Source organism: Nipponia nippon, unplaced genomic scaffold, assembly GCF_047370975.1.
Source record: "Nipponia nippon isolate SJK-2023a ecotype South Korea unplaced genomic scaffold, ASM4737097v1 scaffold_1, whole genome shotgun sequence".
Taxonomy (NCBI): Eukaryota; Metazoa; Chordata; class Aves; order Pelecaniformes; family Threskiornithidae; genus Nipponia; species Nipponia nippon.
The window spans coordinates 122,136,190-122,159,472 of NW_028262290.1; the positions used below are offsets into that span (position 1 = coordinate 122,136,190).

The 23,283-nt window shown below is 41.6% G+C and overlaps 1 protein-coding gene across 1 annotated transcript in view; it reads right to left on the minus strand.

Moving 5' to 3' along the window:
* The window catches only part of STT3B (STT3 oligosaccharyltransferase complex catalytic subunit B), a 53,903-nt gene extending 30,814 nt beyond the window's left edge, over window positions 1-23,089 (minus strand). Inside the window, exons 1-2 of the mRNA XM_087770810.1 lie at window positions 22,566-23,089; window positions 125-233 (exon numbers count right to left, since the gene is read on the minus strand). Coding sequence (XP_087626936.1) covers window positions 125-233; window positions 22,566-22,846 — 390 coding nt within the window. The 5' untranslated portion in view covers window positions 22,847-23,089. The remainder of the gene's footprint in view (window positions 1-124; window positions 234-22,565) is intronic.
* Between the last annotated feature and the right edge of the window lie 194 nt (window positions 23,090-23,283).

Sequence of the window (23,283 nt, forward strand, 5' to 3'; positions counted from 1 at the left end):
ATTTCATTAGGATTCTCCTTTTATCAATGTTGAATTAGTATTGAAAGTTCAAAAAAAAAAAACCCAACCAAAAAACAAACCACTTACTACAAAGTCATCTTTAAGTTATCATGACAATACTTACAGTTCCACCTACTATTCTTCCCAGTGGATACCATGCTCTTTCATCAAACCAATTTAAAAATTCATAAAACCCATGGGATGCAAGATGATGTGTTGATCTATAGTTAAACCTAGAAAGAAACAGAGGAAAAGAAGGGGGGGGGGGGGGGGGGAGGAGAGAGAAAAAAATCAAGAACTTAAGTGTGAAGCGTACCTTAAGTCATCTGTTTTCTACAACCTAGCAAGTAATTAAACTTTAGCATCTCATTTAGTATACAAGTATAATGGTCCTTGCTAAATCTATGAAGTTTTAAAGTAAATTACTAAGCTCTCAGTTACAAACCAGTATATTTTGTTCATTTCTACAGCCAGTGCATATATACAGATGAAATGCCACAGTTTGTTGTTGGTTTTTTTTTTTGTAAACATTAAAAAGTTCTCTATCACTCTGACAAACACTCCTGTCATTTTCTGCCTTCCTTTTTAAAGCTAGTTTTCAAATGTAGTCTATCAACCAATTATTCACCACATCCAGAATACCACTTAAGCAGAATTAAGATCATGGAAGAATCAATGCAAGACTCCCATTCTGAGACAGGATAGCTACCCAGTACATCTGCTGCTGCTCTATTTCACGTAACGTTGAGAGGTGACGTAATGTGATAATATGCAACACAGAGAATGAGTCTGGTTGTTCACACTATCAAACTACCAGCCTTGACATATTCTTTTCTTTCAATCAATAAGAATCTACACAACGTAGAATCTATGTAGATGAAGTTTCATCCTCGAAGTTTGTACGTTCTCTGCTGCAGAAAATTCCTTGTAGAACAAAAGTCCTCCCATGCATACCTTCAGTACAGTCTTCCACAGTGCCCATATACCATTAAAGAACATTGATGGATTGCCATCAAGGCATTAATCTTCTACTTTTCTGGTACGTGATTTTTCCAACTTCTCAAACTTCAGATAGAAAAACCTTTCAACTATTAGAAAGTCCACTAATTCTGCAAATTAGGTATCAGCCTGCTGTGAGAACTGCAGGGCATGTTACCCCAAACTGCAACTCTCTCATGATCAAAAGCCAAACTAACAAGGCTACAGGTATTGATGCTGTAAAGTTTTGTAAAGAAAGTTTAGGCTTAGAAAAGCCTGGGTGAACACCACTTCTGAAACAAGCAACATCCACAAACCCAACTCTCCTAATAGATATTCTAATTGAAATTTAGATAACAATGTGAAATTCATTAGTTAAAGAAGTATTAAAGATTATATTAATTAGTTAAGTAGAAGTTCAGATGACTAAATGGAATACCGTAACAGACAGCAGGTTAGATGAGCAAACCACCATGAAAGACTTCCAAAGACAGTTAGTATTCAAGACTAGAAAAGCTTATGTGTATTTTTCATTTTGTCTATTTCATGAAAGTATCCACTTGTATCAGTAACACGCATCACTTCTAACACAAGTTATAGAACTACATCAAAATGTTTTGTATATCTAGGATTCCCAAAATATCACAGGTTTACTTTGAACTAATTTATTTCAACAGAATAAAGCTAATGTCATTCAAGACTGTAAGACCCATCAAGTTCCCACTTGTTTAATCAGTACAACAAGTCTAATATCGGAAGCGCAACCACACAGAGGTCACAAGGAGATTTCTTCATCTACACAGTGAAAGAACAAAAAGAATTTAAATTCAAGTCCAGATGTCAGCAAACTTGCATGTTTCCACTGACTGAACTATCACAGCATCGGTCAAGTGACATTAAAAAGAAGTAAATAAAAAAGAGAGAGTGCAGTATTTTCAGGAACACTCTCTTACATGTTAAAGAAGCAGTTATATGGGATACGTTAATAGATGAAACTGTGGACTTTCAGAAGTAATAAGTCATGTTTATATAAGAAAATTCAGACAAACATCAGTCATTCTGACCTAGAAATCTTTGTATCAAACAGCAATGTGACATTTCTTTCTAATAAGCCTGCAACTATTCCCATTTGACTACATTTCTGAATATTAATTAATTCTCCAGTTCTGAACTGTCAACTATAATGTGATTTACAAAATGCTGTACCTGTAAAATTAGCCTCTTATCTTAGTATAGCAAGGTCTATTGTTAATTTGTTTAGTGCCAAGTGCCTGGAGCACGGTATGAGAGAAAGCAGGACCTCCATGTTGCACAGGATGCATACAATCCAGCCAGCTACGGACCGGACTTAAAATGCACCAAAAACCCAGCCAATGTTGTTACCCTAGAACTTGAAAAAGGAAACAAGAAAGAGATTTACTAACATGGATTACTTTCAAATCTTTAAATCATGAGTCAAACTCACAGAGGCTACAGAAGTATGACTAATGTTTACTTTTAGAGTATCAGAAGATTAGTTAAAAAAATGAAATAGGCAAGAAGAATACATATTGACATTCTTATCGTGTTTTGAACTAGTAAAGCTTCATAACTGACTTCAGAAGGATACAAACTGTCTTGTGCTTTGGCAGCATCCCATTAAGTCTTTAATAAGGATGAATTACCACCCAAAATTGAAATGCAACATAACAGCATTCTACTTCTACCACTTAAGAGGTAAGAATTTAATCTTTCCTCCTAATATACTTTTGGACAGATATAAATCTATTAACCCCTTCTTTCAAAAAGCGATTGATTCTTTTGCCACAAATGAAAGCATACAGAGACAGCAGAAATTATTAGCAATACTATAGGTACGTCAGTTTTTCACTGTGAGAAGACCTATAGACGAGAACAAGAAATAACCCTTCTGACCACAGAAACCTAAAAACGTATTTAGAAGCTTAACTACAGCACCTCACTTTGGCTTAAAAAAAAAAAAAAAAAGTGCTCACTTCATCTCCCACTAGGTAACCAGCAAACAAAAATAAGTTAAAATGTAAATATAAGCGTACGCATACATAAGGAGAAGCTTGATGAGTAATGCTGCATATCAAAGGCAGCTTCAGGCACTGACAAAGTGGCAGCAATGGGCAGTGCACCGGACAACGGTATGGTATAGCAATCATATGATGCCAGTATTATGCTCTGACACCGCTTACCCACTTCATAGCACTCTACTCCTTTAGGGACAAGCCTGAACCTTGTAAAATTGTTTCCCTTTCAGCCAGAATGGAAAGAGCCACTAACAACCAGTGAGTATCGCAAACCGTAGTCACACAACCTTCTTACTAACTTGGTACTTTTCAAACTGTGTTTGAAACACAGCACAGTGGTATTGCAGTCCTGCAGCAGTACTGTCACAGTATCTACAACTACCTATAGGTTTCATAGGGGTGTAAAACAGCTCTGGGAAATATCAGAAAAAGTGTCGCCTTTGCCTATGCCTGCATCGTGGAGATTCAGGGGCTGCAACTGAGGGAGGAATCAGAACCGAGACAAGAACAGCCAGTGCTGGGTCACGGTTACATTTCAGGCTTGGGTGTCACTGCCTTCCCCACTTCTTCCAACTCCAGCAGCGCCAAGAATAGGTGATATTTAGGGGGTTTATCCAACTCTCTTTCTGACTGGCTAGACATTAGCCAAGGAGGCACAGGAACTAGGGTATGCTACTGGTTACAGTGACTAAATAGGATGCAGTACTACGTGACAGGACCAGACTGAAGGAAAGGATCCCTTTTCTCCCACCCTCAACCCTGACACCCATCTGATCTTGAGGTATGGGAGCTGTTCACCCATCTCCCAAGATTCCCTCTCGTCCTCCCTCATCCCTTTGAGGCAAGTTCCTTTCAGACAGACCTGAGAAAAATAGAGAACAAAATGATGTGAAGCACACGCTTAATTAAAAACTTAGCTTGAAAGACTGAGATGAGTACTCAAGTTCTCAGTCCATGTTGTGAAGAAGATACAGACTTGCTAACATTCAGCAGAGAAGAGCTCTTAAGGATCTGACTGACTAACACCAGTAAGCGTTGACTTTTCTTATTTTAGCTGACGTTCTAGGAGAAAAAGTAATGCTCTGCTGTTCTCCTTGCCTCTTTCTGTCAGGTCTGTAGTTTGAACTGTCTCCTCCTCTGAGCTAAGCTTTAAAGGAATCATCAAACAATCCTAAGTCTTTGCACATTTCAGAATTCAAAGTCCCAACCACCAAATTAGGCTGGTATTGTCGTTTGAACCTTTTGGGGGATGCTCTAATGATCACAAAAGCGCTCTATGCACGGTACCATTAATTTTGCAGCACTATTACAGACACCTGTATTAGTTGGTTCAGTAGAAAACTGAAGATGAGTTAATAAAGGTACAGTTCTCATTTTCAAAGCATATTTCAATTTCAGCATAGAACGGAGCTCAAGCATCAACAGCAAAGTACCTGAGCATAGGCATAATAACGTAGCAACATTAATTTGGAAATCTTAACTAGGCAACTTGCAAAATAAAGCCTGTAAAGTTTTCAGTTATATGTTATGTACTGTTAATCTTAACTATCTGTTCATGCCTGGGTTTGATTTTTATTCCACCTTATGAACTACTTTTTTGATGACACAAGGTAAAGCTGTAAGACGATTAGTTAATGCTATTCACAGCCATCACTTGCTCTATCCAGGAGCTATAGAATTCTCAACCACTTCCCAGCAACAATTACTGCTATATTTATAAGGAGACTTCTTTGGCTTTGACATTCCTAAGTTTAGTATTTCCTTGACAAAAATACTATTTAAGATGAACATTCAAATAAAATTCAGCCTACAGAGAAAGTAAGAACATATAGGATAGGAGCACATGTACAGCAACGCAGTTACTTCATCCAGACCTTAACAACATTTACGGCAAATTACATTGATGGCGATGGAATTCACTTGACCCTCCCATTACAACAGAGCACAAGATTGGAGTGTTGCTTCTTCTGGGAATGTTGTCGACTGTCTAAAACCCCATCAATTTCATGCTACTATTGCCCCATCATCTAGATCTTTTATCTGGCATTTTATAGCCATCTGAGAATATGTAATCTCCTTACTAGCAGTATCTGTTGAAATTTTTCTAAGCCTGCAATTATAAAGGCTTCTGTGCTCTAAAAGTCTTCAGCTGCAGATGCACAAAATTTTCACATCTGCAAATTCAGAAAAATGATATGATACAAACTAACTGTGAACATTATCTGAGCAACTCTAGGAGTCAGTTTTTAATGCAAATGTAGATTACAGAATCAATTCTGCCATACAGCATCTAATTAGAGACAGCAAGTCTAGATTCTTCACGAAGATAGTCGCAGATTGACTCCATATCCGACATATTTTTTGCATCCAAAGGAAGAATTTATTCAGTGCAGCACATTTATGGAAAATCTAATGAGAAAGTTCAGTAACTTCCACTGAAACGATGAAACTTATATGCAGTATTCCATATTAAATTTTAAAACACCTGCTTGACTACATATTCTACTACAAGCACAACATCCTGAAAGACTTATTCTGAAGTCTGTATCTACGAATAAGCAATTACCACAATGACTTTTGCATATGTTTTTTAAAAAGGAAGTACAGTACCCCGTCAATCACATAATGAATTCAATGCACTACGGCAGTATTTCTCATCATGAAAATGCTTACTTCTATTGAGTTTGTAACCTTGGAAAAGTATGTATGGACATTTAAGCCAGTTTCAACTAATCAAGATCAGAATTTTGCACCAGCAATACCTGTAGGCAAAAGTACTTATGACAGGTAAAGAACCTTTCCTACCGCCCACAACCCAAACCCAAGGTTTTAAAGACCTCACAGTAAGAATGGAGAAAACATACACTGAGCTCTACATGTGTAAGAACCAGCAAGACGGCGGGTGGTCCTCCATTTACCTCAGTCAAAACTGACATAACTCTGCAAAATGGAGGAGAGCAACCAGGCAATTTTAGTTCAGAAAAATCTCAGGTTCCTTTCTTTTTAACTTAAGCTGATGTCAGCAGAATGGTTTTATTAGGTCTTAAATCTAACACAAACATGAAGATACACTGCATGAATTATCCCTAATTAGAACATTTTTATATAATCAAGTACTTATGTGTCCACAAATCTTTTTGCTGGAACTTCTCTAGATGCACACCTACCACAGTTCTATGTGGAAGATGTTATCACTTTTGCAGTGGGTTGACCTTGGCTGGATGTCAGGTGCCCACCAAGCTGCTCTGTCACTCCCCCTCATCAACTGGACAGGGGAGAGAAAATAAAACAAAAAGCTTATGTGTGGAGATAAGGACAGGGAGAGATCATCCACCAATTACCGTCATGGGCAAAACAGACTCAACTTGGAGAAATTAGTTTAATTTATAACCAATCAAATCAGAGCAGGGTAATGAGAAATAAAACCAAATCTTAACACACCTTCCCCTCACCCCTCCCTTCTCGGCCTTAACTTTACTCCCCATTTTCTCTACCCCCTCCCTGCCAGTGGCACAGGGGGACAGAGAATGGGGGTTGCGGTAGTTCATCACACGTTGTCTCTGACGCTCCTTCTTCCTCAGGGGGAGGACTCCTCACACTCTTCCCCTGCTCCAGCGTGGGGACCCTCCCATGGGAGACAGTCCTCCACAAAATTCTCCAACATGAGTCCTTCTCACGGGCTACAATTCTTCACAGACTGCTCCAGCACAGGTCCCGCACAGGGTCACAAGTCTTGCCAGCAAACCTGCTCCAGCACGGGCTTCCCACAGGGTCACAGCCTCCTTCGGGCATCCACCTGCTCCAGTGTGGGGCCCTCCACGGGCTACAGGTGGATATCTGTTCCACCATAGACCTCCATGGGCTGCAGGGGGACAGCCTGCCTCACCATGGTCTTCATCACGGGCTGCAGGGGAATCTCTGCTCCAGCGCCTGGAGCACCTCCTCCCCCTCCTTCTTCACTGACCTTGGTGTCTGCAGGGCTGTTCCTCTCACATATTCTCACTCCTCTCGCCGGCTGCAATTGTGCAGGTTTTTTTCCCCCCCCTTCTTAAATATGTTATCCCAGAGGCGCTACCACCGTTGCTGATGGGCTTGGCCTTGGCCAGCAGTGGGTCTGTCTTGGAGCCGGCCGGCATGGGCTCTATTGGACACAGGGAAAGCTTCTAGCACCTTCCCACAGAAGTCTGCCTGTAGCCTTCCCGCTCCCAAAACCATGCCACGCAAACCCAATACAAATTTGCACACTTGACTGGAACTTCTGCACCTCACTGGACAACAAACACCCAGGAGTCATGAACACATTAAGTCTACCCAGTCTTTCACAAGAAACATGGAACATGTTTGCACAGTTCTTACTGAAGTTGATTTAAAAAGAGTATTATTGTCAAGTCCACCAGAAAGAAAAAATAAAAGCTTTGGCTGACGTAGAGTTTAATATTGTCCTAATTCTGCGTTTTTAGGGGGTTCAATATGGAATTTTTGATGGTTTAGTCTTTACGATTTTATCTCAAAATATATGAATATGTAATTACTCTTTGTATTCTGAGATAAGCCTCAACTAATATCTAGTATTTGGTGAAAGCTCCCAAGACTGTCCTATCTTTAGAGAGGCCCAACTGACCTTTAGGAGTTTTGTGGCAAGTAGGGCCGTTTGAAAAGAGATATACACATCCTGCAAGTTGACTGTCAACCAGAAGTCTAAAGTTTGATAAGAGAATTGGCAGCAGTACTATCATTCTGAGTTTCCTCAGGTTCAAAATTGGCCATGATCCTACTTTTGATTTCAGAGTTCCTAATTCTAAACAAACTCACTCAGAAAAATGTGGTGAAGACTCCTTTGTTATATGAAGGATAGTTAGTGTGCTGAAGTAATAAAATGGCAGGAAGTTCTGCAGTGATGTGGCCACCTAACTTCAGAAAAGATGGAAATTCTGAGTCAAAGGGGGAAGAAGTTTCCATTCCTGGAATCCAGCCGAGCAACGAAAACTCTGCCGGTCTGTAACACCATTAGAATAATCCCTGATGGGGAAGAACAGTAGAAAGCCCAGGAAGAAAAAAAAGCTGGATGGCACAACCAGAAAGGCACCTATTTTTTTCAGGTCCAACATCCAACCATGCTCAATGGAAATCCTGAAGAATACCAGAATGGTTATAGAATAACCATTAAGAACAACCATTAAGAATATCAGAATTTCCCCAATGTGTTTAAGAAGGATTACAGCATTCCTATTGCCACTACTTGGCATGGTATTTTCACTGCCTGCAATAAGATGCCATGCTTAGCAAGTGCTAAAATCAGGAACTGCATGCTGCCAGTAGTTTAACGATATGAAATTCTACAGAGAGCATACAGTCACTCTAACTTCTTCAGAGAGCCCAGGGCATCTTCAACGTTTTTGCTAAAGAGCTGCAAGCTTTTTAAAGCATTCCATGACCACAGCTTATACTTTTCACACAATATACCACATCTGAAGCCACAATATGCTTCCCATCATCACTATAGTGGGCGTATATCTGCCTACAGTTTCAGACACTTCCTCTGATGCCTATTAGGCTTTTCCATGACTTTTTTTCTATCTTGCTTTTGAACTATTCCACGTCTCGAGGCAAATTATTAAGAAAAGAGTTACTTTTATCAATACTAAAAGACATACTTCACCAGTGAAATCTGCCATTCATAATATTTAACAACATTTTAGACCTAAGAAGAAAGCAATGATGCCATTTTTTTCTTGGGACAGTCAAAATTCCCAAGAGGTTTCAATGATAAGATGCAAACAGAATAATTTGAAATTCCTAGAGGTGAAAATCAAATGCTCATTTTCTTCTCTACCAGACATATACTTTGCTGCAGATACTACGCTATGACTGGAGTCAATACTGATGGCAATATTGGTTCCGTATCTTTTGACGGCATCAGCTTCTTGAGAGGCATCACTTCTCTGCTCAATCCAGTATTAACTCCCAGAAACTCAAAAGGCCCTATAGTGTTACGTATGCTTTTTTCGGAGTGCTATTGGGCCACTCTGTGCTGCGTTAGCCTTGCATCTTGCAACTCTGAAGGCTTTGCACTGAATTCAAGAATATGTTCAAGAAGGGTGTTTCTTCCAGATGAAACAGACTCATGCTGTACTTGGTCTTAACATGATGGAGGCAGCTTAACTTCAGGACTTTCAAAGTTAGAGGCTGGTACGTGAGGATCTGGTCGGCAGAAAGGAATTCAAAAGGCAATTAGCTGAATAATATATTTTCAGCAGCAAAATATTCTTTCCTTGAGAAATGTGATACTAGAAATCAATGGGCCGAACATGACTGCTTCACAAGAAGTGACTGGGAACAGTGGACGGCTAGCTCCCAAGCCACTTTTTTCATGGTCTTCTACTATAGAACAAAGCAACCTATAACGCCTGAACAACTATAGTGGACTCTTATTAAACTGATCTCAAGCATAGGACCTGCTATGCTGTAGCAAGATCTAATATGTACCCAGAAAAGAACACTAATTTTTGTAATAGCGTGAAACATGGAGTAAAATAAAGGATATTTCTTATTCATTGCAGATACTTTAATTATATTTTAACTATTTGGGAGTATGTGGCACAGTCATCATCTCTATGACATAATAAAGCCATCGGTATACTACAATGCAGTGGCAACTACGGAAGCACTAGCTACATCAAAATGCAGTTGAACCAACTTTACAATCACTTCCCATTAAGCGAAATTTAAGGAATCAGTCTGGATGCAAGGTGGCCTGGCAGACCGTTTCTACCCTGTAAAATACAAGACATAGTAAAAAGTAAACAGGGCCCTTAGAAAGGCTCTAGATCCCCAACATCCCATATAATCATTTAAGCAATGACAATCTTATTTCTGGCACAACATTTAAACGGTTATAGCACCATAGAAGAGCTTTAGCAGAAACCATTGTGTTCACCCCTCAATAACCAACAGCCTGTTGCTTGAACTTCTGTGTAACATTAGGAAGAGTAAGTCCAGGCAGAATCGGACATTAGATATCAAGCCACTCTGTACAGATTATGTCAACACAGTTTTTTGTTAGCTCACAGAAATTAAAAGAATCTACAGTGTTGTGGTTGCATGTCAGCAGTCTAAGTCAGTTTAGCAAGCTAAAATAAGGTAGTGTTTCATCCAGTATTCCTTAAATATTTCCTTTTTAGTACATCTCTTAATGCACCTGCTATTCTTCCTCCTGCAACTAGCTCAGTTACCTGAATTCTCTGACTAGGCTTTCTTTCCATTGTCCTTTCTGTATGTAGATTATGTTTAGTCCAAGAAGCTGGACCTCTCATAGAGCACCTGTTCAGCTCCATCTGTTGCAATATTGACTTACTGACTTTTTACTACAATGAATGCTGAAAAAATAAAAATTAATGTTTCAGAGTGGATCATACAAAGCACCATTAGAGCAGAAACAGACAGTCTATCTAACATGAACAATTTCTGTCCAGTTATTGAGGACGGGTTAAAGACCTAATTTTATCTAACTTAAATATGTCTGCTCAAATTTTGCTTAACCCTTCAGTAACCTGACATAAATAGACAAATATTGCATTCATCAGGCATGTAGCAGGGATCAGGCAATTTTCCACTGTGGGTATGCACATATATAGACATACATATGTAGCTATCTGCAGAACAAGCCAAACAATATGCCTAGGGTTTGCAGAAACCTAGAGATAGATCTAATTATGTCCTAATCAAATAAAGCTCAAAAGAAAAAGGCATGAATATAGCCCAAAGTGCAAAAGGGGCGGGGGGGGGGGGGGGGAGGAGGGCGGGAAAGGAGGATTCTTAACTCCAGCACGCTTTGTACTGAAATTACATGCTCACCCAAATTTAACTGTGGCGGTTATCCCTCAACTGAGCTTTGCTAGTTAAAAGGAGTGCAGAAGCACTCCTAATCCGCTTCTGTGCCCAAATCAGACAAATTAGCTTGAATCACAGCTAAAAAGCAAACCACTCTAAAAATGATCTAAACTATTTCACCTGATTTTTTCCTGAAGCAGATTAGGAGTACTCACATGATCTATTAATACAGTCCAACAGAAGGGACAGTGGCCTCCAGCTGAGGGCAGAAAGACCTCCAGCTGTTTGCAAAGTGACTGCATGTTCTCACACTGGAGGAAATTGATGTGGGAATAGGATGTCACCAATAAAATAAACAAAGACCAGGAAAGTAGATGACAACAGAAAGTGGTCTTCATCCTTCCCTACAATACACAGGCTGCAGTTTATCTTTCTAACTATATTCTGCATTCTTGATCCACGTTCAATGTCTGATTCATTCTGAAATAAGTATGGCTAGCAGAATTTAAAATCAGTTATCCATTACATTTATTTTATATCTTTCATATTGTTTCAAATAAGTCCAAATAAAACAAAATGCAAGTTTTCACTGAATTTAATTCAACCTGCTAAGAATTGTACTTAATGGTTACCAACATTTCTTTAAAGACTATGCACAAGAAACACAAAATTGTAATAACAAAACATTATTTGCTTTTTATTAGGTGTCCTCACAGAAACGCTACAGATTAAGTGTACTGTAGTGACTACAGTGCTCAGCATTTAAGACAGTATTTATAATTAATATTACATTCCTGCCGTGTACAATGTGAAATTAAAGTTATATGTTTGTTTTCTCATTATGTGATGGAATTTCTAGTATTGCTTAGTCCTACTATGTTGTAGCTATCAAACTATTTCACTGTGCTACTCTATCACTTTAGTAAAATCCAATTCATGTTTAGAAGTGACCTTAAAGGGGCTTTTAAAAAAAAGAAAATACAATAAAAATGTGGAGGTGGGGGAATACTGTTAAGATAAGCTAGGCTTAATATTACACACACATGCTTTGAAGCCGTGATGCCCTTCTGCCACAAATGCTATTACGGAAATACTCATAGCCTACACCCACCATTGTCTCGTCTATCATATGTCCAGGAGCATGTCCTTTCCAAAACACATCACTCCTTGACCAGCTGGCTACCTTAGTATACAGTTTGGTAGCTACAGCCCTTCTGTCTTATATTAATGAACAGTAAAAAGGATTAGTTTAATTTCTAATGCAATTTTATTGAATAACAAGTAGTGCTTTCCCCTTCTCCCCCATTGCCATATAAAATGGGGTAAGGTAAAATGAACAAAAGTTCTCAAGGGATAGTTCTTCAGCCACATAATCCTAAATCTTCTCTCTCCTCACTCTCCAGACATGAATTAAATCACCTGTTCCAGGACCTTTCAAACTTCAATCCCCACCAGACCATATGCCCTCTCAACTCTCTCTCCACAAATGCGCATTTTAATTAGAAAACTAGAGTTAGCCTTCCAGATTCAAGAGGGATTTGGCTCTAGATCCCAAACATCCCATATAACCATTTAAGCAATGACAATCTTATTTCTGGCAGGACTTTTCAACAGTTACAGCACAGCAGAAGAGCTTTAGCAGTAACTATTGATATGTTCACCCCTCAATAATCCATGGCCTGTTGGTTAGAGAACTCATGGATACTTGAGATTGGATCAAGGTACAAGGTGTGCCAATATAGTAGCTCACTGCCACTGGAAAAGGCGAGTTTCCCTTTCCCTGCATGCAACTGCAGATACTGACACCTGTGCTTATCAGATTTCTGTGAGTTGCCTCAACTTGTTAACACAGCAGAAAACTATCCCAGGAAATGTCCAACAGATGATGGGAAATTCAGGAGAACAGCTCCACTTGATAAGATGCAAATAAGGTCAATTAATACTGGTGAAGACAAGCTTAGCAGCACCTTGTCATATTGTAGGTATTCAGAGTCAGGTTTTACTCAAAACACTCTGAACCACCATCTTATCAGCCACTATAGCTTCGTAGAGGTTCTCGAAGGAACCTTCGGAATCATCGTCCATGTGTTTTCCAATGAGCAAATTACATTCACGGGTACTCCAGCACAGCATATTAGATAATGAGATAGAAGACAACACTGCTTAACTTCCCAGGTAAAAGTACCATTCAACTAACATTTAAAGCTGTTCTGTGGCTTTTTCTTCCTGAAGATAGCCCTGAAAGAAGACAGCAGGTGACACTGTATAGAACATACTACCAAAAAGCAAAATAACAATGTGCATAGGTAAGGACGTTGTGCTGAAACTAGAGTATGATGGAAGCATAAGGAAAAAGGGCCCCTGAAGCTGACTTACTAAGCAAAAGTTAGAAAATAAAATTCAGTGATGAAATAATTACAAGCATGACATTTGACACAAAACATAATCCAGTTTTTTCCCAAGCAAAAATTGGGCTTTGCTGTGGGAGGGTGGGGGGAGCGTTGGTGAAGTAGCAGTGGATTACAAAATTAAAGCACTAAAAATTCCTTGGCTCCTGAACATGTTTAGCCATAGGAGAAAAATTACATTTGTCATTACTAGCTGACCTGAGACATCACAAATTAAGATACTGTTGCAAATGTTTAAGGTAGTCTCTCCAGTGTCAAAATCCATTTTCTATTTGGCAAATGAAAGATTAAAACTGTTACAGAGTAAAATGAATTGTGAGACATATGCAACAATTTTTCAAATATTGCTTCAGACATTTGACATTAGATAAATCATTCTAGTCACCTGTGTAAGATAAAATAGGCAAAACACAGTAGCATTACATAACTTCTTGGAAAACTCAAACACTGCACTGGCTTTCACTACTCTTGTTCTACAGTCAAGCAAGCCAAAGAGATGCCCATTTACTTCCTTAAAATATTCATCTATTAGGAAGATCGGAATAAAAATAAATAAAATCACACTCCTTGGAGTTAAAAGAAATTAGCTACCATTTATAGTGTAACAATTGCAAAAAATGAACTCAGAGACTGAAAAAAATTAAGCAAATAACTCACAAAACGTAGGCTGCCCAGCCACGTGTGCTAGAACCGTTTAAAATTACGTAATTACATGCTATTTTTCCCCTTCTGCAAAATCCATTTACTATTCAACAAATAGGATAGATAGTGCCCATGCATACAGCGAGCCACTCTTTTTAAATAAATGTAAATAATACTGTGTAAAACAGTCTAGAAGATAATAGCAATCGCATTAAGAACACCACCAAAAATCAATAATCAAACCAAACTCGCATCCTCAGTTACAACACAGCTTCCCAAGGGTTTTTTTGTTTGTTTGCTTTAAGCGAGGGAAGTGTTGAAAAGGTGTTTTGCAATTCTATCTTCATGGAATATCAGCTGAACAGAACTCCAACATGCTCTTTACCTACCAAACTAACATAACCCATATAAATCAATTGCCGTAGAAAATGATATGATAAGCATTGTAACACCCGGAAGTAATTATCATTACAGTCCACATACCTCGGTCATTTATATTAGACGGGCTCTTTAAAAAGTAGCATCTGATACTGGACTTGGGTCTCCCTTAGCAGACAGACATTTTAAATACAGTTTCCTGCTCTTACAAGCACTCATGGACAAGCACTCAGCTATTCCTGGTTTAAAATAGAACATTTGTTTTTCTAAAGCACAGGGATATTGCCTCACTTAATAGCAAGAACTTTCAAAGCATAGGAAACATTTAATCCTCCATATGCCAAAGGAGCTTTTACCCTGGGAAAGCAGTAATAAGTTGAGAAATATAGAAGCTGATCTATTTCGTTTGTATCCATGTCCTTCAATTCATTCCTCGGGCTGCTTCAACTTAGGTGTGGTGTGGTGCAGCATTAGGGTCGATTTCATGGTACCGCTCAAGCCCAGACCTACCAGCCACCCACATTAAAAATACCTCAGCCTGAGTCCCAGCAACCGCTCAGATAACGATCACAAGCTCTGCTCAGCTACGGGGCCGGAAATGAAGTCTATCCGCTGGACATACTACAAAATTTACAGCAGACGTAACGCACAGAATGGCCATAGCAATGCTTGTCCTAATACTTCTCGTAAGTTCACTTTGTTCTCCAAGCAAGTGGCAAGACTGATGGTTAGAAGAAGTTTTGCTAAAGGAGCTAATAATAATAAAGACATCTGCACATGCCCCGCTACAGGGTGCAGGCTCCACAGGCTCTGAAAGCAGCAGCTTTAATGGCTCTGCTAAGCGGAAAGAAGCCCACAGGATTAGCCCTAAATGTCAGTACAAATGTACCTCAAAGGGCTTGCAAGAATGGAATTTTCAAAAATTAAGGAGGAAGCTCTGCAGCACATGCACAGATAGACATTAAATGGGAAATAACCTGACTGAATCAGAAGAGATCCTTTTGGAAGAGCAAAGACACCTCCCTAAACCCCCAAACCATTTAAAAAAGCTATTAATACCTATAGGATTTTGAATTTTCCTGCTAGCTTTACTGTCCAAAATTTTTATTCTCCCCTTCTCCCACCAGTTCAACATGAGACAGATTTAAAAACATAAGTATTAAGATTACAGGCTGCCAAAACCAAAGACTATTAGAGGAAGAATTATGATAGGAAGCAAAAGGTAACCTTTATAAACCACCCTAACCCTATGTAATCAAATCAAATTTCTGTTTAAAAAACAGAACATATTAAGCTGCTCAAATAATAGGGTATCTGCCAAGAAAAATCCATTCAAGGATTTTCATCATAGCATTTGCACTAGCTAGTCAAGTGTTTGTGAGTATTTGCTGAAGACCGTTTAAAAAAAAAATCATGGCATTAAAACCTGAACTGGCTGGTTCAGTTCAACCCAGCCTACATAAAACATTCCGATACATTTTCTTTTTCAAGTTTCATTCTGCTATCCATAAATCAATAAAAGGGTCAACACTTTGCAAGCATTCTGTCTCACCTCCTATGTTTTCCAAAAGAAGACTGTAGGGATCGTCGCTGCACTCAACCATACTCTGCACCTCTTTTATGAACACTGGCCCTCCTACCCTCTCATGCATAACCCCATTACCGCACCCACATGAAGTCTGATGAGGTTTCCACACCCATTAAAACTTGTGCAAGTGAGGAAAGAAACGCTACCTGCTAAGTAAAGATGGTTAGAAACAACAGTAGAGGTGGAGCAGAGGTTTGATTCTTACATGAATGTTATTTTAGGAGGCCATATGCTGAACCATTTTTCAGCTGTATCAGTCTAACTGATGAAATCTAGCCTGAGGTCTCCCCACTCACAAACCATAGTCTCTGCTACGCCTTCAACTCTGTCCAATGTTCTTTTACCAGATTGTCCTCCTTCCATTAAATTTCTAATATTTACCTATTTCTGCAATTTCCTAATTAGTAGAAAAGTTCAGTACAGTCAACTGCACATCTTCTTGACTTTTAACACCATATCAACCTTCTAGAAAAGTTTACTTAGCTTCAAAACAGCACCCTCCAAATACCAAAACAAGGAAAGGCTGTTCAAGTCCCTGGACACACAGGATTTATTATCTTATAATCCAGAAAGCCCCAAAAGCCAGAGACTGACCTGTGCTAACTGAGTTTCTCGACCCATGTCATATTGCAACAGAAGTGATCAAAAAAGATGCCTGATCTGGGTCTTCCTCATTAAAAAGGGGGGAAGGGGAAGATATCTGGCAGGCTATTCTCCAATAACATAAAAATCTCTAAACTTGCCCTTCATGAACACACAGGCCCCGCTAAATCAGATTTGGAGACTACGCTAGAATATTCTTCCTACTATAATAAAATGGCAGAGAGGAGTTTAAGCTACCTGGCTACCTGAAATCCTGCTAAAATTATTAGCATTACTAGTGCATAAACAACTTTCATCATTCAAATGTAATATGCCTGTATCTTACATCTAGAAAAAAGTCACGGAATACTTAATCCAACTGATCATTAACAGTAAGCACACATTATTTAAAAATATATTCCTATAAAATAGAAATAAATAGAATACTTCTCCTTTCATTGAATCAAAAAGCTTGTGAATGAAGATACTGTAGTAAGTTTTTAATAAGAATCTCATGACATTTGCAACATCTCAAAATCAATCCAAAATGATTATATTCAAGCTGGACTGGAATCAAAAGCTTTCCCAAAGTCTGGAAGTTGTCAAAGATTACAAACAAAAGGCAGCATTTGGGAAAAGAATCCTAAAGTGAGTGGGAAATGTTTCCTAAACAGATCCACATTCATGTACTCACCTTCAACAAGATTATATCATGGGCTGAAAGCCTCCAGAAAGACAGCAGTTTGGAGATGACAGTGGCTGCCACCCCTCGAGAAGAACACATTTACTATGCAATCTGCTGTCTGTTTGCCCAGCAAGAAGAGTCACTAGCAGGTAAGCAATGGCCAGATGAACTATCTGGGTGGGCCACATCTGACCACAGCCTACAGACTGAGCATTGTTAATTGAGATTATCAACACTATCATCCTCTTTACATTAATTCCCCCCCCCCCTTACAAACACCAGCTTAAGGTACTCTCATTGACTGCTACATACCCCTTCTTTTGTCACTCCTGTTGCTCCAGTGTCTTAACATGCTCTGTTTTTATATGTATGCATGTCTCCACCCTATCACTCAATCCCAGTTTACCCTCTAAAATCAGTTGCTATTTATATTCCCTCCTAGCATTCATTTTCTTCCTCAAAAATAAGAAACTAAACTGCAATATGAAAACTGATGGTGGGCAGGCTCAGGGAACTAAAATGTTACAGTATTTTGACAATTTACCTCAATGAATCAACTCACCATGAGTGCTTTAGAGCAAGCACAAAGCAAAAAGCAGGACTGCACAGTGGGTGACAGAGGAGAACTCCTACTCCAAAAGGCAACCATCGGATCAGCTAACTACAACACAAACCCACAACCTTACTCTCCCCCAAGAAAATCAATACATTTACACAACCTCCAGTGTTCGATCAATTCCATACACCACTTCTAATGTTCACTTGAGTCACACTTTGTATTTTAATGAAGCTTTCATATCATATTTATAGGTGTTAATTTAAGTCTTCGTGAATGATAAAAGTTCATAACAGCTCAAGAATCCATCTAGCAAACATGATTTGAGCCTAGCAAAACCTGTCTTTTTGGCTGTGGCGAAGATAAAATCCTAACTTTCTTTAACCTGTCTGCCTCTGAAATGCAAGCAATGACACCGACCTTATGTTTATTTTCACCAGCTCATCCCCATTCACCAAAGTCCACTAATGGTAGATGATGGTATCAGTGATGAGAAAGTGGATTGCTATCATACATATAAACCATACTTCCCACTAGCACAATTACGTTACCTCAGTGAGGTATGATAAACAACAGTCACCCTGATGACAGTTAAAAAGCTGGTGGTTTGAGCGATCAATAGTGTCAGTTTGGAAGAGGCAAAGACATATACGAGACTGCGGTAGTGCTGTTCAGTACCAGGAACTGGCAGGACAGTAGGAGACAACGCTCCTGGCAGTAGCAGGTAGGCAAATGTAACTGACAGAGATCACACTGGTGCTCCATCCTGCACATGCAAGCTGGTACAGAGAGGGTCTCGTGCTCAGACCCAAGAGCTTCTGCATTCCAGCTTAACCCAGCACTTTCACTCCTAAGGTAACCGGTGTTAATCTGGTGTTTAGCAAGCTGTTAAAATTCTCAGGGAAGGACAAAAGTTGGATCTAATGACATAGGATATGATTAATGATTCAGATACAGTTCTCACATGTGTGACTTAACGGTAAGAACTGTGCAAACAGAATGAACGTTACTATTTTGATAGCACTCCCTGAAGACTACTGATGTGCCAAAGGTTGTTACTGTTTTAGTTAGTAGCAGGATCAGGATGCAACGGTCTTGCTAGATATACCTACCTTACAGGGATACATACATACACACACATATATAAATTAGTACATATATAGAGCTATATATGATACGAGCAGCCAAATGAAATAGCATACGGGCATGCTGGAGCTGTACTTTAGACAAACCAGTGCACAGAAAGTAGTCCCTGTCCAAGGACTCCATAATTTTGGTTGCCTTGGTTCAGCAGCCGTGCTGGCATTTAAGGCAACATCTGACAGAAAGAACGACCTCGCTTGACAACTGAGTTAAACACGCTGTTGTACTTTCATGAAAAGCTCTCACTGTGCATGTGTGTATGTAGCACAGAAATTATGCTCTTGGTCCACTCAGCTACCAAACCAGCCAAGAGATGAACCAAGTTTCAGACATGAAACCTGTCCATCCCAATGTACCATCACTGTCCATGTTTCAAGTTCTTGGCCTGACAATGAAATCCTGAAGTTAAATGCCGGAGGCCTGTCAATAGCACAGCTTAAAGTCAATGCTGACTGACTTCACGTATCGGCTCACCTGACCTAGGAGCTGCCAAAAATTACATGCCTTTTTCAGAGTCTCTGGACCAGCTCAAGTATCGAAAGTAAACAAGACATGAGAAATAAATCAAAATAAAGTGTCAATACTATAGAAAGAGGTATTCAGCGTGGAAAAAAACCCAGTAATCCTAGTAATGACGGACAGGTTACAAGTTTGTAAGTGACAGTGTGGTTACCTCAAAATACCAGTTTGTTTTTTCCTCACACAGGCATTGTATTATAACAGAGATCAAAAGCAAAAGGTGTCCTCTTTCTACGGCCTTGGCCTATTGTACTACATTTGGGTTATTTCTGGAAGAAATGCCAACTGGAGTAAGTCTCAGAGGCTAATTTTACAAAACAAGCAAACCTCCCGCCCCCGAATCAAAACCTAAATTTACTGTCAGAAATGCAGCTTCAAAGGGATGTTAGAAAAAAGTAGTATCTGATTCAATTAACATGCAGAAAACCCAAGGCAAATCTTCCTTTCTTCCTACCCCAGATCTCCTACACTTACTATGTCCATACCAGAAAACTGTATTCCTAAGTAAGTGAGAAAGCTTTCTACACCTCAGAGGCAACAATATTGTTCTATTCAAAAGAATAATAGATTTGCCTAATGCTCCTCATTTTATCAAATACACCTCAGCTTCCTCTCTTGATCACCAAATGAATACTAGAGAATAGGTGACACATCAAGACATTGCAAGATATCCTATGCAAGCTTGACAGAAAAAGCCAAAGGAATGGAAAAAACTATGGAACTGTTCCACCAGCAAAGACTATGGCCACTGTCCTGGAAAAAAAAAAAAATTAAAAAATCCAGTTTACCTGGACAAGCTGCTAAAGAAGTGCTTAAAAAAAAATAGTAATAGAGCACTGCTTCTAATCTCTTTTCATAAGCTCCTTTTCCACATTAGATTCAGACTTGTAAGACCCTTATAACTGTGAAAAACCATTTCTACCGAGCTACTCAAAAGTATTTAGAAGCAACATAATTTTTCCCTCTTTCCACCAATATTGCTGCTGCAATAGAGAAAGCCCTTTGTTTTTCCACAGTTTCTACCATTTTAGGTTCTCTTTCCTACTAATTAACTTAAGTGCATTTGCCTCTACCATTTCTGGCATGCAGCAACATGACACTGGCATGATTCTTGACATTTCAGCTGCTTCTCACAGACCTGCATTAAAATCAATGAGTTTTGTCAACTCCATCTATTCTCTAATTAGCAAAGGTACATACAGCAGCATAGGCAGCAATGCCTTCTGTTTGTATACTCAGGAAGACGACTTTGCATCAACTTACACATTGCTTAAACCATAAGTTTATCTTTACAACCGTACCATGGCTATGAACTTAACTCCTTTTTTTATGTCCTTCAAGGCTTAACAACAAAAGTTATGCAATTCAACCCTGTAATATTTCTATTTATCTAACAAGGATGATTATAAAAATCAGATGAAGTTGTAAAAAAATGTAGGTCGTATGCTTAATAAAAGAAGTTTCCTCCATGATAGAAAAGTCTTTTTGCTTAAATTTAGATGAGAAGAACCTGAGAACTACTCCATAGCGTACAACCCTGGGTTCATAGCCTTATTGCAGATGTGTTTAACTGTGCTCCCCACGTTGTTAACTTTATTAATTGAAAGTTTGCATTCCTTCCATTCATTTGTGCTTGCAGAAAAACACTTAAATTATGGGCAATTACTTGATGTTTTGAAGATATTTTGAGATATTTGGCTTTCACATCACAAAATGTGTATTACTTCAGACAGTATTTAAAAACAAAGCAATTCCTTGTTCTCTATCCACTATTCTGAGCCATGATTTGTGAATGAATTACATTGAGGGGGGAGCGAGGGGGGTAAAAACCAACCAGAAAAGAGGAAGTTGTGCTTTTGAAACTATGAAAGTGGAGTGCATGCTTTGTAGATAAGTACAATTTTAGTGACAATTTTAGATTAAGTTTAACGCAGAGCATCTACCGTGCATTTCAAAACGAAGCATCTCCTTCCTTCGTGCGATTAACAATAAGACTCGAGACATAAAATTTTAAATTAAAAACAGAGAATTCATTATTCTGAAGTCATCTGCCGCTTACCCTAGTTAAAGCTGTAAAAAAAACCCCACGGATTCCTAGGATGAAGTAGCTACTCATATAAAAATTCATTGTCACGTTTTTACATTAAAAAAACTGCCCCACAAGTCCTGTCATCTTTCGCTTCGCCTTCCTGCAAGGAACGAGTGCAGCATTTCTTGATCTTATACATAAAATGGTTTCAGTCCTCTCCAACAGGGAAAAGAACAGACAGCTTCTACAGGAGGGAAAGCAATCTTTAGAAAAATCAAGATGCGTGGGAAACAGCAAAAGTCCTTGGGCTCAGAAACGCAGCTTTGAAACACCTGGCAGTAAATCAATGTCACCCATTTCACTGTAATCCCTCAAGTCACTTTCACGAAGATTACCTCCTGCAGCGCATTCCTCGCCCTCCTCCCTCTCCGGCCGAGAAGGGCTTAGGAAAGACCGCTCCGAGCAGCCAAGCCGCGACAGAAGGACCCGGACCCGGCCGTCGGTCACCTCTGATACAACTGTTTCGTTACGAGGGCCGTCACCGGAGCCCCCCGTTCCCGCCTGGCACCCCGCTTCCCTGACACAACTTTCCCCGCGCCCCTTGGCAGCGCGGCGCAGAGTCCTGCCGCAACTCCGCCGCGCCCATCCCGCACAACTCCGCCGGATCCGGGGGAACGGCCGCCTCCCCGTCCCCGAGGTCTCCGCCGCCGCCGCCGCCCTCCCTCCCGCCCTGCGGGGACACCAAAGTGCCCGGCACCGCCGCCCGCTCCCGGCGCTCCCCTTCCCCGCCGGCCGCTGCCCCGCGGCGGCGCCTCACGCCTGTCCCCGCGCACCGCGACCCCTCGGGCTCCCTCCGACCTGCCACCGCGTGTCCCGGCCGCACCGCCTCCCCCCCTCCCTCCCTCCCTCCCCCCTTCCCTCCCAGGGCGGCCGCGGCTCTCGGCTCCCTCCGCCCGGCGGCCGGGGGAACAGGCAGGGCGCAACTTCGCCAAGTGGCGGAGCGGGGGGCGGGCGGCGGGGGCCTCCCGCCGGCCCCGCGGCCGCGGCGGGGGAAGCCTGCGGGGCGCCCCACCACCTCCGCCGCCGCCGCCGCGGCGGCTCACGGCGCGGCGCCCGCCTGAGGCGCGCCCCGTGAGGGGGCGGCTTTCCCGCCGCCCCGTCCCGTCCCGTCCGGCGGCGGCGGGGACTCACCAGGGGTCGAACTCGTGGATGATGCTCTCGAAGCGGATGACGGCGAAGAGCCGGGAGCTGAAGCCGGCCAGCCAGGCCAGGAAGAGGATGGTGAAGGAGAGGAGCGACTGCCAGCCCGCCGGCTGCGACAGGCCCCCCGACAGGCCGCCTCCGCCCGCCGGGGGGCCGCCGGCAGCCGCCGCCGCCGCGCCGCCGCCGCCCGCCCCGGCGCGGCTGTTGAGCAGCGCCACGGAGTTGGCGGCGGGTTTGTGCTTGTTGTCGGGGGCCGAGTGCTCCGCCATGTTGTACCCGGGGCTCCCTCGCAGCCTCTCCGCCTGGCGCGTGCGGGGAGGAGGCGGAGGAGGGGTGGGGGAGGGAGCGGGAGGAAGGGCAGGGGGAGGGAGGCTCGGCAGGGGAGGGGCGGAGCCCGCCCCCTCCCTCCGCGGTCCTCACTGACTCCCCGCCGCCGCCGCCTCGCTCAACCGGGCTCTGCCTCCCGCCGCCGCCGTCACCATCCCAGTGCGGCGCGGGGCGGGCGGGCGGGGCGGAGGGAGGGGGGGAAGCCGGTGCGGCGCGCGAGCCCGGGGGCGGAGCCAGTGACGGAGAGGGGGAGGAGCCGAGCGGCCGAGGGCCGGGCTCGAGGCGGGGGGCGGGGCCGGCGGCCGCGCGCGCGCAGGCTGAGGGCCGAGCGGGAGAGCCGCAGGCGCGCGGCCGGCGCCGGGGGCTTGTGGCCGCCCCG